At 42.0% G+C, this 14,264-nt stretch overlaps 1 protein-coding gene across 1 annotated transcript; it reads right to left on the bottom strand.

Annotated features, from left to right (window-relative positions):
- Positions 1-12,563: 12,563 nt before the first annotated feature.
- Positions 12,564-13,640, bottom strand: LOC139720642 (uncharacterized). Its single transcript, XM_071631999.1, has one exon. It carries the CDS (start codon positions 13,638-13,640, stop codon positions 12,564-12,566), a length of 1,077 nt encoding a protein of 358 aa, XP_071488100.1.
- Between the last annotated feature and the right edge of the window lie 624 nt (positions 13,641-14,264).

A 14,264-nucleotide genomic window follows, 5' to 3' on the forward strand; every position in this document is an offset into this window, starting at 1 on the left:
TTTTTACCCGCTCCTGAGTCAATGACGTGAATTCTTTTACTTATGAATTAAATGATCAAATGCAAAGAGAGTGGGTGAGATTATGATGTTCCTGAGTTGACAGTTGGGGTATGGCAGCTTTATACCACAATGCAATACACCTCCCTATAAAGTGCGACTGTATTCTGAAGAAATGCAAAGGATATAAAGATATCGATTTCCGAAGGACAGATAAAGGACAAAGACGAACTGATTCTTGAAAGAAGTATGAACATGAGTGCATTTCAGGTTTACGGCGAATGAATCGTAATTTCAAGTATTGTTGCATCCCGTCTATTTTAGATCAATTTACGAGTAGCGCTGGACCAGCACACCAGCCAACCTTCGTGAGCATATATCTGTACTGAAGTGATTAGAGCAAAATAGTGTTCCCTTTGTGCATGGTCTTCGAACAGAATTGTCATTAACAAGAGTCATAAATTGAGAAAATGTCAGCAGAATGTCTTCTCCTTTTTATACCTTGTTTCATTTTCTTTCTTTCTTTCTCTTTCTTACTTCATCAGAACATTATGGATGTACAAAAATGTGGGGATATGCTAATTATGCAGAGACATCAGCAACGGAGGGGCGCCCCCATGTGGCAGGCACCTCTCTGCTTGCTGTTCACAGGACTCCTGTCGAGTGCTTGTCTTTATTGACTGCACGACCTCCCACCCGAACCCACGTGCCGTATAACCATGTCTCCTTCATAGACACACATACCCACACACACCGTCTTCACATCAATCCTGTCTTCTCCATATCTCTCTCTCATCCCCCACATTTCGGCACACCCCCCTACAACTGGCGACGAGGATGGGATGGGAGGATACAGCATAGTCGGATGTCACTACTGAGAGGACTTGGGCTGAGTTAATGCGGCCTGGATGCTCCGAGACGGCTTGGTGAAAGATGCAGCGGGAAGTATAGGACATAAAGAGGGAGTTCCAGTGGGATCCTTTCTGAAGATTTGGTGGTGATGTGCTCCTGGGCGTCTAGGACGGGTAGACAGGAAGAGCTGGTGGCGAAGGGGATCCAGAGATGGACAGGAGATGGTTCCAGGTAGCTGCAGGAATGTTTGCTGATGACGATCCGAGGTGGTGATGTAGAGGACTCGAAGTTCAGCTGCAGTGGATGAGGTAGCGGCAGACAGGCAATTTCGAGTAGACGGATGTGAACTTGAACTGGTGCAGCCTGACATTAGTAGATACCAGAAGGGATGATATAATTGATATTATCCCTGTTTGGACTGGTAGATATAACCTGTTTAGGTAGTTTTCACCACCTTTCATGGAGAAAGGACATGATGCGATTTGAGGTTGATGTAACCTGCTGAGGTAGTAGACGTTTTTGTGTGATTTACATACAGTTTTGTCCTATCATGTGTGGATAGAGTTATTGCTGGATTTAAGGGCAAGGGTAAATAGGTAATTGGTTGAAGGACTCAGTTTTGAAGTGTCAGTCCTGAGATTTAAACTATTTGGGACGGTATTGATACGGAGTATACAGAGTTTTGCAGACACTGCAAGTATACACAGGGGATTTTTTATGAATGTGGGACTGACTGTAGTGATTATACTGTGAAGGGCTATTGAAGTTAGGGCTATTGAAGTTAGGCCTGTCATGTTTTGGGCAGGTTTGCTATTTTTTGATACATTGTGTATTACTGCAGTAGGTCATGAGGTAGTGTTGTACTGCTTTGATGTGGGTATTTGTGTCTGTATTTAAATGCAACCAGCGATACAAGTGTATGGGAACATCTTTTTCAAGGTATACTATTAGTGTCCTTTCCATTCAGTGGGGTGTTAATGTTAGACACCACTCATTAGGATTTGGTTATAGAGCTGGTTTCCCTTATTACTGATCCTTCTCAGAAAGGACTGTATAATCTTTCGGGAACTTTAATTGTATTTCAGAGATATTTGGCATTTACTTGTATATGCTGACTTCAATAGTGTTTTTGAGGTGTGTTCCTACATACACACTGATGCCTTAGTAATTTTTTCCCTGCAATGTGAGTGGATATTGAGACATTGCTTGCATTGTTTTAGCTTGTGAGCACATGGTTTAAGCGAAAGCTGTCTGGCTTGGGATATTTGTGATACATTGATAGATATTCAGGATATGGCAAAGATGTTATTTTTGCAGATTGAAGACAGCCCAGGGGATGTCACAGAATATCCTTTGGAGAAGGAAGGTCATCTCTTGCTGGAAGTGTTACAAGCGGTACATCCTCGTGCAAATGGCCTGGTCTACATGGCAGAGGATGGAAGGAAGAGAAGGACAGTTGCCATACAGGGACATATCCGGCCGCCACCTGATGGCTGGGATGACAGTGTGGTGTACTCGCCCTCCACTCCAGCGGCAGATCAAAATGGCGTAGACCAGGAGCTGTCGGACCTGAAGACACAGATCAGGGAGCTGACGATGAGGCCCCCCAAACTGGTGATGGCGCCCGAGAGGAAAATGCCAGTGTTCGATGGGAAGGCAGGAGATGCGGAGGAGTTTATTTCTGGCATGAAGTCAGCCTTTTCCCGCTATGGGGTACCGGAAGAGGAAAGGGCTTCTTACTTGCTAGACTACATTCGAGGAGTGCCAAAGATGGAGGTGAGAGCCCTGATCAAAGAGGGAAAGCAAGCGGAGGAAATATTGCAATTTCTGAGAGATTCGTACGCAGGTGTGCAAAATCTTGGTGAGCTGCAGCGGCTTTTTCTTGAGCGAAAGCAGAGGAGAGGGGAACCACTTCGTGATTTTGCGGTAGATCTAGAACGAAGGTTCAACAATCTGAGCGGTCATGAGGCCAAACTATACGCTGACCCCAACGGGATTTTAGTCGAACAGTTCATCGAAGGATTAGAGGACCCTGTCCTGCGAAGCGCTTGCAGGGATCGGTATGAGCGGGATGGTAACACAAACTTCAGGGTCTTACGTGAGTTTGCCATCCGTAGGTCAGGGCAAGAGGAGTGTCGCACGCAAGGCCATGAGGGTGCACGTCAGGCTGCTGTGCGGGCTCGACAGGGGGAACACCCAGTTCAACCATCAGACGTCCTCTTGACAATTCAGGAGATGGGTGACAAGATAGTACAAGCCGTCCGAGATGCGATGCCTACTGCCCCCTCTGCACCACCGGCTGCGCGAACATGGAACTCTCAGGTCAGACAGCAGAGAGGTGCCTGCTTTTCATGTGGGAGTTTAGGACACTTTGCCAGAGACTGTCCCACTAGAGACTACGGTAGAACACAGTTTCGGCCTGGTGATCAGAGTTGGCAGCATGGATTTCCACAGCCTGGTGCGCCTCATTTCAACGAGTTGTACAGGAACAGGAATTACTCTCCCAATCCACATTGGACCAATGGCAGAGTTAGTAGAGGCCAGGATTTTCCCCCGAGAGCAGGAATGACCTACCTCCAGGGAGGACCAGATGGGTATTGGGGTCATCCTGATTTTGCAGAGCAGAGGGGAAGTTCACAAAGGCAAGACATGCCTGGACATCATCCCGATTCCAGTAGACAGGAAGTCCCCCAGGCATCCCATACCCCAAATACCCAGAAGAGGGAGAGTCCGCCAGATCATGCAGGTGGTGGAACCACCAGGCAAGGGAGTCCCTCCGCAGGACCACATGGATCAGGTGCCCCAGTTGGACGTATGTCAGAGGTGGAGGTGGTCCCCAGCGGTACTAGAGGGGATGACGGGTTCGTGTCCAGGGCCATTGGAGAGTGTTATTCTGTTGACGTTGAGTTTGGGGGTATCACCGTGCCCTGTCTCCTGGATCCCGGCTCCCAAGTAACTACCATAGGAGAGACGTACTTTAGAGAGAAGTTAGAACCGGCGGGTATCCAGATGAAGGACGTTCCAGTGTCCTTCTCCTTGGTATCCGCAAGTGGGGATGATATCCCATATGTGGGGTGTTTTGAGGTCGATGTTAGTGTCTTGGGACATCTGATCGCAGCCAGGATTGTCTTGGTCTTGAAAGACGACATGGCCATGAGGCGTGGTCAGAGTTCCGTGCAAGGGATACTAGGAATGAATGTACTGCAGGAGGTTTGGAGTCAGATAGTAGGTGTCGGGCAGGAACACATGAACAAGATACTCTGGCCCACCCCAGAGCCAGTATGGCAAGAGGCACTACAAGCTATTCATACCCGGCAGAGGGAGGAGCAGTGTGGCAAGCTACAAGGCCTTCTTGAAAAGCATCATGATGCCTTTTCTCATGGTGACATGGACTTTGGTTACACTGACCGTATCACTCATCGCATAGAGACTGGTGGTGCACCACCGATCAGGCAGAGACACAGGCCCGGTAAGCAGAACCAACCTCCCGATGCCATCTCCCGTCTGGATCCTCTTGAGGGAAAAGGACAGATGATTGTGAGTAGTGACACAATCCGTGCCCAGTTTGACTTAGTCTCTCAAGGAACAGATATACCAGTTGTTTTGAGTACCTGCATTGAGGAGAGACGTCTAGGTGGAGAAGCGTGCATGCCTGGGTTCTCAGCTGAGTATCTGCAGGAGGCTCAAGAGAGGGATGAATTTGTCAATCAAGTGCGTTCCTTTGTGTCAAGGGGTACACCACCCTCGCGTGAGGAGAAGGGCAGTTGTTTACCAGGAAGTCTGGCTCTCCTGCGAGACTGGAAGAGGCTCGTCATCCGAGATGGCGTTCTTTTGCGGAGGAGGCGCCGCCCGAATGATGGTACAGAGCACCTGCAGGTCATTGCCCCGCAGAGCATTCAAGAGGAGGCTATCACCCGGTTTCATGACGAGGCAGGGCATTTCGGGTTCAGACGTACCTACCGGCTGGTAGGAAACAGATTCTTCTGGCATGGGATGGAGAAGTCGGTGAAACAATGGTGCGCCAAGTGTAAGCGCTGTACTGTTAGCAAACCTCCTGTTCGGAAGGGATGGACGCTTCCCACGTGATCTGAGCTTAAGCGGGGAAGTGAAGCAGGGAGCTCACCGTGGTGCGCAGTCGTATATTTGACAGCATCAGTCCCGGATGCGAACAGCTTCAAGGGTCGCTCAAAGATGGCAGACTTTGAGGAGGAGTTGAATAGGAGGAGTTGAATAGGAGGAGTTGATCTCCCTAAGAAGTTTTATTCGTTTCTGAAGTTTATCCAGTTTGGATAACGTTACATTGGCTATTGTTTCAACGCGTAGTTATTGCATTTGTTATGAATTTTGTTGTGGCTGCTGAAGTCCAGAGTGTGGTTAGGACTTATGAATGCAAATTTGTGTGCATTCAAATGACAGGATCACAGTGGTATACATAAAGTGGGACTCCATGAAACCAGATGGATGTAATTTTTGTGAAAGCTCAAGGTTAAAGCATTTAGCTTATGTTCAGTTGGTTTAACAATGTTCCTTTATTGTAGGAACCAGCATTGTTTTCTTGAAGTGTTGAATATATGAGCTACTTACAAGTGGAGTAACTTCGCGTCCATAGTTATCCCATAAAGTACATGTATGTGTACGTACATATATACTTACATAATATGGTCATCAGGGACGATGACCTTTAAGCGGGGAAGAGTTGTGGGGATATGCTAATTATGCAGAGACATCAGCAACGGAGGGGCGCCCCCATGTGGCAGGCACCTCTCTGCTTGCTGTTCACAGGACTCCTGTCGAGTGCTTGTCTTTATTGACTGCACGACCTCCCACCCGAACCCACGTGCCGTATAACCATGTCTCCTTCATAGACACACATACCCACACACACCGTCTTCACATCAATCCTGTCTTCTCCATCTCTCTCTCTCATCCCCCACATTTCGGCACACCCCCCTACAAAAAGATACTTAGGAAGAAAAACAAGGTTTTATACATGCGAGACCAGATCAGATGAGAATTTTATAGCAATTAGATTTTCATTCATTCAAAGTTTCAAAATAAATGATACAGATATTATAATTGAAAGAAAAAGAGTGAAGAGCTGTCCTCTTAAGATACTTTAATAGTGTATATTATGTAGGCTTGTATCTGTGGTGGCACTCGTATCATGATCTAATAACCGCCATGCCACAAGCACCGAGAAATAGTTACGAAGGGGAACCAAGTACGAAAGATCTATAGTAGATGTCTGCTCCGCTGCTACACAGTATGCCCTCGTTTTCGCGAGAATCTAATTTTTACTAGACAATTAATATAGTCAATTCTATGAGCATTGCCAAACTATCCACTTCAAGCTCTTTAATCAATTATGAAATACATCAAACTTGGGTGATTAGAATCATAACTACTGCACTCTAACTCAGGTGATAACGAAACATTTTTTTTCGATGAAATTGTAGAGCTACCATGAATGCAAACATTCTTCTTTTTTTTTCTCAAAAACACAAATAAAGTGGGATATAGATAACAAACAGGTGCAATTTATAACTACGCTATTAACAGCACATTTGGTGATCAGCTAGTATCACGTGCCATCCTGCAGAATCCAATTGCGTCTTACAGAAGTTAACATTCATTTCGTATACTTACTGAAATCATGTATGGCGCACAAAGAAGAACTTACACCGAGCTGTATAGGATGGGAACTCCACGGTGATTTTTGGTTGTAGGAGCAACTGTTTTTCTCACTGATATGAACGTGCTCGACAATATTATTCACTTAGTCCGCAAGAAGGTACTTGAATCTCGGTTGGCCCCTGCACAGGGGTGTTGGACAGTACCAAAGCAGAAGTAAGCAAAGCGTCGCTTTCACCCCGACGTAGTCAAAGGCAAGGACGTATACGTGCTGCGTACACACTAGGTCCCAGTTTCTCGGCACTATTGTTGCCGTATTACCGTATTAGCAGTCACTTCTTACGTTTCCTTTTGTCCTAAAAAAGAAAAAAAACACCGCTGACCATTGAGGGAGTGAATGTAATCCGTGAACCCGGTGGCGTATTGTGTTGAATACTGGGCGAGAAGCCGAGTAGAATCATGATGCATACATGTATTTGCATTATTTTATCATTGTATTCATATTTGCGATATTGCACTATTATAAAATGTACTAAATGCGTATCTGTATTTTATAACAGCAGGTATATCAAGACCCAAGACCCACTGATGGTACAAATGAATGCCCCTCCCCCTCCCCGTACTGGAAGGCACTTAGGCCTAATGTGTGTTGAAACCCATACGACTGTGCAAATTCATCTACAGTATAAAAAAAAGCTTAGTAGGCCTACTATGTTCTTCATTGCAGGCTTAGGCAGTTCTTATTATGGTCTAAGCTCCGCGTTCATCGAAGAAGCATTCAAAGCCAGCTTACACCCGATCTCATTGAACCTTCCCTGTCCTGCACTAACGTGATCACAATGAAGTCTGTCAAGTGTAGTTTGTTATAGCATGCTGATGTTTCACTGTTGTGTAGAACTGAAGGTTATGAAGTCGTATTCGCCTCGCTCTCAATGTGACCAAGAGTATAGATCATGATGTCGACGGACTACGACGTCATCACTTTGACAATTGCTTTCCCTTGAACAATGTGGAAGGGTCGGTTATTGACGACCGGGTCCCATTTCATATTATGATATGGATTAAGATGTTAAGATAGCAAGTCCTGATAGAACAACGACTTCCCGTATGTACCAGCAGCCAATCAGGAAGCTGTATATATCTCGTCGTTACTATGATATTCTCGTCGCCCTCCATCAAGAGTATTATAGCAACTTATTCTGTGAAATGGGGAAAGGAGACATCATTCACTGTCTCAACGCGTAGTGGACGTTTTCCGAAATCATGCGCCTTTGATCACAGTTTTCAAGTGAGCTAGTTTTTATTCGCTGCCAACCGACAGAAAAGAGCGCGTGAAACATTATTTTATGGAGGAGTGCACCTCCTTCAGAAGTCTATTCGAATTTTATGAGCGCCTTGCAAACAAACATTATACAAATAGAAGAACAACATTTTGATTTGAATGGATCTGATGAATTTCAAGGTGCATGTTATTAGTTTGCCCGAGGCTTTACGAAATAGTATTCGTGGTCATGTGACATGTTATGAAATGTCTATGTATTTACAGATTTCGTGTAGTATTTGGTATAATGAGAGGTATTTATCACAAGGGTATACTTAAGTCAATGTATCACGTATACATAAACTATGGATATCGGTCTAAGATTTTCACGAAAACATACTTAGCGATATATCTTCTGCTGTATGTAACAACGTGCCGGTGCGTAGTCAAAAAGGATGGATGAATAGTATCATCAGTCAATATTCACTGTTAACCATGTTACTGAGATACAGCGCGTTTGAAAACGTAAATTGTATTTTTTTTTTAGTTTGATATTTTTCTTTGCTTTCCTTTGTTCTGTTTAGCAAACTACGTGGAATTGCGTTTTATGGAGCCACTTTGAATAATGATATGATGCATACGACTGTATGTATGTATGTACTCTCTAAAAAAAATCGACTGAAAATATTCACTCTTAAAGGAGTAAATACAAAAAAGAGTGAATTTAGAGTGAAATTGGAGTGAATTTTGAGTGAAATTGTTCATTTTCACTCATTTTGGAGTGACCTCAGGGATCACTCGAAGATTTTGGAGTGATCCCTGAGGTCACTCCAAAACGAGTGAAAATGAACAATTTCACTCAAAATTCACTCGAAATTCACTCGAAATTCACTCTTTTTTGTATTCACTCCTTTAAGAGTGAATATTTTCACTCGATTTTTTTTAGAGAGTATGTATGTATGTGTGTATGCATGTATGAATGCATATAATTCTACTTGAGGTAACGTCACGGCTTGATTTTAACGATTTCGAACCTTGCTGTATATTCACCTGTTTACATTTTGACCAATCAACGATCGGTATATTATTATGTAGACCATTATGTGTATACGTCATATCATGTTTATTGTAATCATGTCTTTATTGTAGACAAAACAAAAACAAAGGACATGTTAACAATATCTAGGTTCACAGTCCTATTCTGTTAATTATATATATATATATATATATATATATATATATATTATATACATATATATATATATATATATATTATATACATATTATATACATTATATATGCATATATATACATATATATTATATACATATATATACATTATATTATATGCATATATATACATACATATATATATTATATATGCATATTATATATATAAGTGTACAGAGAGATAGAAAGATTATATATATATATATGTGTATGTGTGGCTGTGTCTGTGCGTGTGCGTGTGTGTGTGTGTGTATAAGAACTAAAATGAATTAATTACAATAATTTGCAAGTATAGAAAGTAATGTTCCCTATTTTGAACAGAATCATGACGTATAATTCACATGTATATATATATTTATATATATATATATACATATATATGTATATATATTTACACATATGTGTATATATATATATATTGTATACGCATATATATATATATATATATATGTATAAGTATACAGAGAGAGAGAGATAGAAAGATTATATATATGTGTGGCTGTGTGTGCGTGTGTGTGTGTATAAGAACTGAAATGAATTAATCACAGTAATTGGCAAGTATAGAAAGTAATGTTCCCTGTTTTGAACAGAATCATGACGTATAATTCACAATATGTATTATTCATTCTGCGATTCGGTGAACATCACAATACACACTTCCGCAGTTTGCACTCAAGAATGAACGAAATCGATCATGTTGCTGCCTTACGTTGTATTAGTTTTCACGTATTTAATTTCTCTCTCCACAAGAGGAACAATGACAATGTCTTTGCATCACGGGTGCAGACTTACTGTTTTTAGAGCGGTGCTCACGCGAAAAGAGAACATTCAAGTGCTAGCTAACTTTGTTTTTTTTTTTTTGTCGACCATTACCTTGCGTTGAAATTCGCCCCCATTGACATTATGATACCTGATATACGAAGCTTGTGGATCAGATGTTAGCACACTACCCAACTAAAAAATACATTTTTTAATCAAATACGTTACTTTCATTTCGGAGTGGAAAAACGTGCAACAATTAATTTTGCTGTAAAAGAATCGTGATACCCATTTCAAACAACTCGTCAAAAAAAAAAAAAGCAAACAGACAATACAGCATATACCATGGCAATACAGGTACAAAAACAAATTTATACAGTATTTGTCGAGCTAAACGCTAGCACACCTAGACACGGCAAAAATACAATAACAAAGGCGCTGTTAACGTATAGTATTAATTTTGTTCTCTTTTGTGTGGCTGAACAATATTACATGGCACTCAATTGTAACGATTTTAGCGAATACGTTGCAAGAAGCTATGCAGGTTAATTTACAATGAAAATATGAAGGTAAAATTATTTCATACTTTTGTTCTGAACAATGCTGATAGACAGAATCAATAGAGAAAATTCACATTCAAACTGGCCAGACTTTCTACTTAGTGGCTGACAAGAATCATTCCATATATTCTTGGTCACACGGAGAAGCGAAATGAAAATAAATACGTAAAACCCTGCTGAAATTATCCGTACCTGCAACAAATCCCTGCTCGAATGTGGTTGCGTTTGACGTGTGTGAATATTTCCTATTCATGTTCATAAACAATATATGTAGCCAAACGCATGATATCAATATTGCAAGTTCAATTATAGTTTCTCGTTCAAATCTGACTTCGACATATTGGGCCAATAATCATGAAAAAGGTTTGCAACAGTTCATTATGGTGCAATGATTGAAATCATGGTGGTAACAGATGACAGGAAACCAACTAAATATGAGTATCAAAGTCGTTTGAACTATTATAACAACGCAGAAATGATGGCATAATAAAACGCCCCGTCTACCTGTAAAACGAACTATACTGCAGTATAAAATCTTTGCTCAGTGCGATTGAAGTCGTGAATTACAGAGTTGTCGTTGGATCATTAAATCCATTATTTGTGCTCTGATCGTGTTGTCATCCGTTTCTTCGAGGTTTATTCAATTAACTTATAACGTTGACTAAACAACCGGAGTGTAGCATACTAAAATTCCCGATCTTACACGTATCACATGTCAAAATGATTCAAAATCGAGCATATCACGGAACGTGCTTTCGAGACTAAAGGTGTGGCTGTTAGTGCGATCATCTTTGAGCTTATTTGTGCGTTTGAAGGAGCCTGAGTACATTTGCTTTTATGACAAATATCTTTAAAAATGGAAAATAAATAAGACTGAAAATACATCACTTAATGAAGAGTGGCAGTCGAGATAAAGACAACAAAATGCCCGATTTCCATTGACAACATTGTATAAGAGTTTGCCGCATCCATGTAAACATCAAAACGATTATCAACCGTTCACTATGACTCAAAGAGAATGATATCCAAATACATATATAATTAATTAATTAATTATTTGAGTAATGCAACAATACCAGCAAAACACAGCAGTGAAGTTTGAGAAAAATTTGACGTTCCTTTAAACATTTCAAGTCTTAAAATGCTGGTGCCACCATCGTTAGACACCCTGGACGAGAAGATTTCTACAACAGCTCTTGGCGTCACTGCAGGCCAACGTTATAAAAATATATAGAGAATTCAACATATTTTCAGTTTTCTAACATAATGAAAGAACACTTAACTTCTCTCTTTCAGAAAACATCAGGGAAGTAGTGCTACCCGTAACATTATATCAGTAACAAGTCGAGGGAATGTACTTTTCATTTTTTAATTAAATTTTATTGAATTCTAGTTACATTTTCTCTGTATCATTGTCCTGCAGTGACACCAAAAATATCTCGTACATATCAGCATATTATAGGTCCATGAAAATGAATGCATTCGTGTCACAGTTTTACAGAGTAAACGAGGCTAAGCTCTCAGTCAACAACCACTGGTGGAAAAGAAAAAGAAAATGGATATTTCATTCTGGTCATTGACGATGATGGGTATATTCTTATCGTCTTTCCTGTCTGTGAGTGATACAAATTTACTTTGAGTGTTTGATAATCGATCATTCCTTACCCGTAAGACACACTCTAATATAACCGTGTCTGGTCCGTCTCAGCTACTTTACCAAAAGAAGGGATCACGGTCGAAATCAGGTAAAGGTTTCTGTTCATATTATGTTTATCTATCTTTACTTTTAAACATGACATTGTCAAGACCACATTTCCAGGAGCAAGTTAATATGGTATAGCGTGAACGCAAGAATTTCTACACAAAAAAAAAATGTTTTACCTCATTACAACAGAGCATACCAAATACAAGTCTCAAATACCGGCAATATTAAAGTCATAATTATTGTTGGCCCGTGAAGCTATCTGAAAAAAAAATGTAGGCTAAACATTCCCAATATCTGCAGCTAAACCAATTAATAACTCAGGCTATTCATGGTGCATGCCAACATTCGTTTGTTGTTGTTTTTTTTTTTGAAGAAAAACATCCCTATGACCCCTACTTTGGAATGATTAACTTTAAAATTAAACTCTTACTTTAACAAGGGGGTAACAGAAATTCTGCCACAAACACACAAAGATTTAATTCATCACTGATAATCATGACATATCTTTTAATAAATTTTCAACATGGTAATCACACTTCGTAATACCAAGTAAAGTGGAAGATTATCATTAATCTTTACCTGAGACGTCGTCATCAAAGTCTTTCCCTAACAAATTTCTGACACTAAAACTTGAGTTTAAAGTCGCCTCCTTCGATCCTTGGCGACCAAGAGGTGACAGCCTACTAGATTTGACACGGGAGTGTCTGGTGGTCAAATCATCGGATGTCGGTGCTGAGACACACTGCACGTCACTGGCGATGAATCCGCGGGCAACGTGCGTCGGGGACTCACCGGCGTTGGCGGCGTAAAAGTGTATCTGTTTTTCGCAACTGACTTCATGCAGATCTCTGCCATTAGGAAGGAATTTCTTTGCCGCTGGGGACAGTATGGAATACGCTTGGTTATTTCCTATCGACATCGATGTCGGCGACACGGGCGTCGTCGTCAAAGTGAGCGTTTGATTCTCTTGGGCCTCTCCGCGCCGTTTGCGCTTTCGACGGAAATTCCCGTTGTCGAACATCTTCTCACAGTTGGGATCAAGCGTCCAGTAATGGCCCTTCCCTGGGTCATTGTCGGCTCTCGGTACTTTGATGAAGCAGTCGTTGAGTGACAGGTTGTGTCGAATAGAATTTTGCCAGCCAGCCTTGCTGCGCTTGTAAAATGGAAAGTTATCAGCAACGTACCGATAGATACCGCTGAGTGTGATTTTGTGATCAGGTGCGCTTTGAATGGCCATAGCAATGAGGGCGGAGTATGAGTATGGTGGTCGAACGAGCCGGTAAAACTCATGATGAGCAGCGAGACTGAGCCAGCTTAGGCTGCTTTCTGTCCATCCGGGAGGTGTCGGAAAGAAGGGGTGAGCGGAGCCGAGGCTTGGAACAAAATTAGTCGAGCCACACCCTACGCCTCCGTGCGCAAGGTATCTCGAAGTTGCCGGCAAAACTAGATGGGGGTAAGCAGCTGTGTCGGGAAAGGAAGAGCGTGACCGAGGAGGGACTTCCCCGCCAGCCGCCGCCACAGCCGCTGCGTTCAACCACAGGGCTGATGACTGGTACACATGAGTCGGGTAGCCGAGGTGGGCTGATGAATTTAAGTGGTCAAGGGATGCTCCATGCTGAGCACCTGCGACATTGAAAACATCCATTCTCTCCTGCATTTTTTACACGTTCTACTGAAATTATTTGTCCAACGAAACAACGGCGGAAAGCTGGTAGAATTAGTTGTATCAAGCCTCAAAGTTTTAAGCAGTGTGATGATTAACCCCAAAGAAATGTGAAGCGAACGAGACGTTGCTTGGTACGGAGTATTTCGACTGTGCTCTTTGTCGGCGTTAATCAGCGACAACTTAACAAACTCGACATCGTGATACATCGACGACACGGTGTTGGTCTCGGCGTCCCTACTCGACCTCTTCTACCAGACTGTGAAGTAGACTGTCAGTCTTATTCCTTGGTACCAGCGCTGTTCTCGGGTAATTAATATCCCGTAACGTTGAGCCAGCCACTCACAGAGGGGCCGCGTTTTACGATTTTGTGACGTACGAGCGATCCTTGCTAAAAACTTTAGAAAAAAAAATATGATAAGAAGAGTTTGCGGCCCTCGGGTAACGGGTCTTGTTTGTCTTGTAAGCAAATCACATCCATTGCAGACAATTTTATACCGCCTCTAACCCCACTATTTGTTTAAGTGTGTTTTGTTGCTAGCTACAACAAGGCAAACACTACATGGATCGCTTTGGATCCTTGTCAGCTACCATAACCATCACGAT

The sequence above is a fragment of the Diadema antillarum genome, unplaced genomic scaffold (assembly GCF_040938485.1).
Source record: "Diadema antillarum isolate AM-2024a unplaced genomic scaffold, OU_Dant_1.0 scf00000131, whole genome shotgun sequence".
Taxonomy (NCBI): domain Eukaryota; kingdom Metazoa; phylum Echinodermata; class Echinoidea; order Diadematoida; family Diadematidae; genus Diadema; species Diadema antillarum.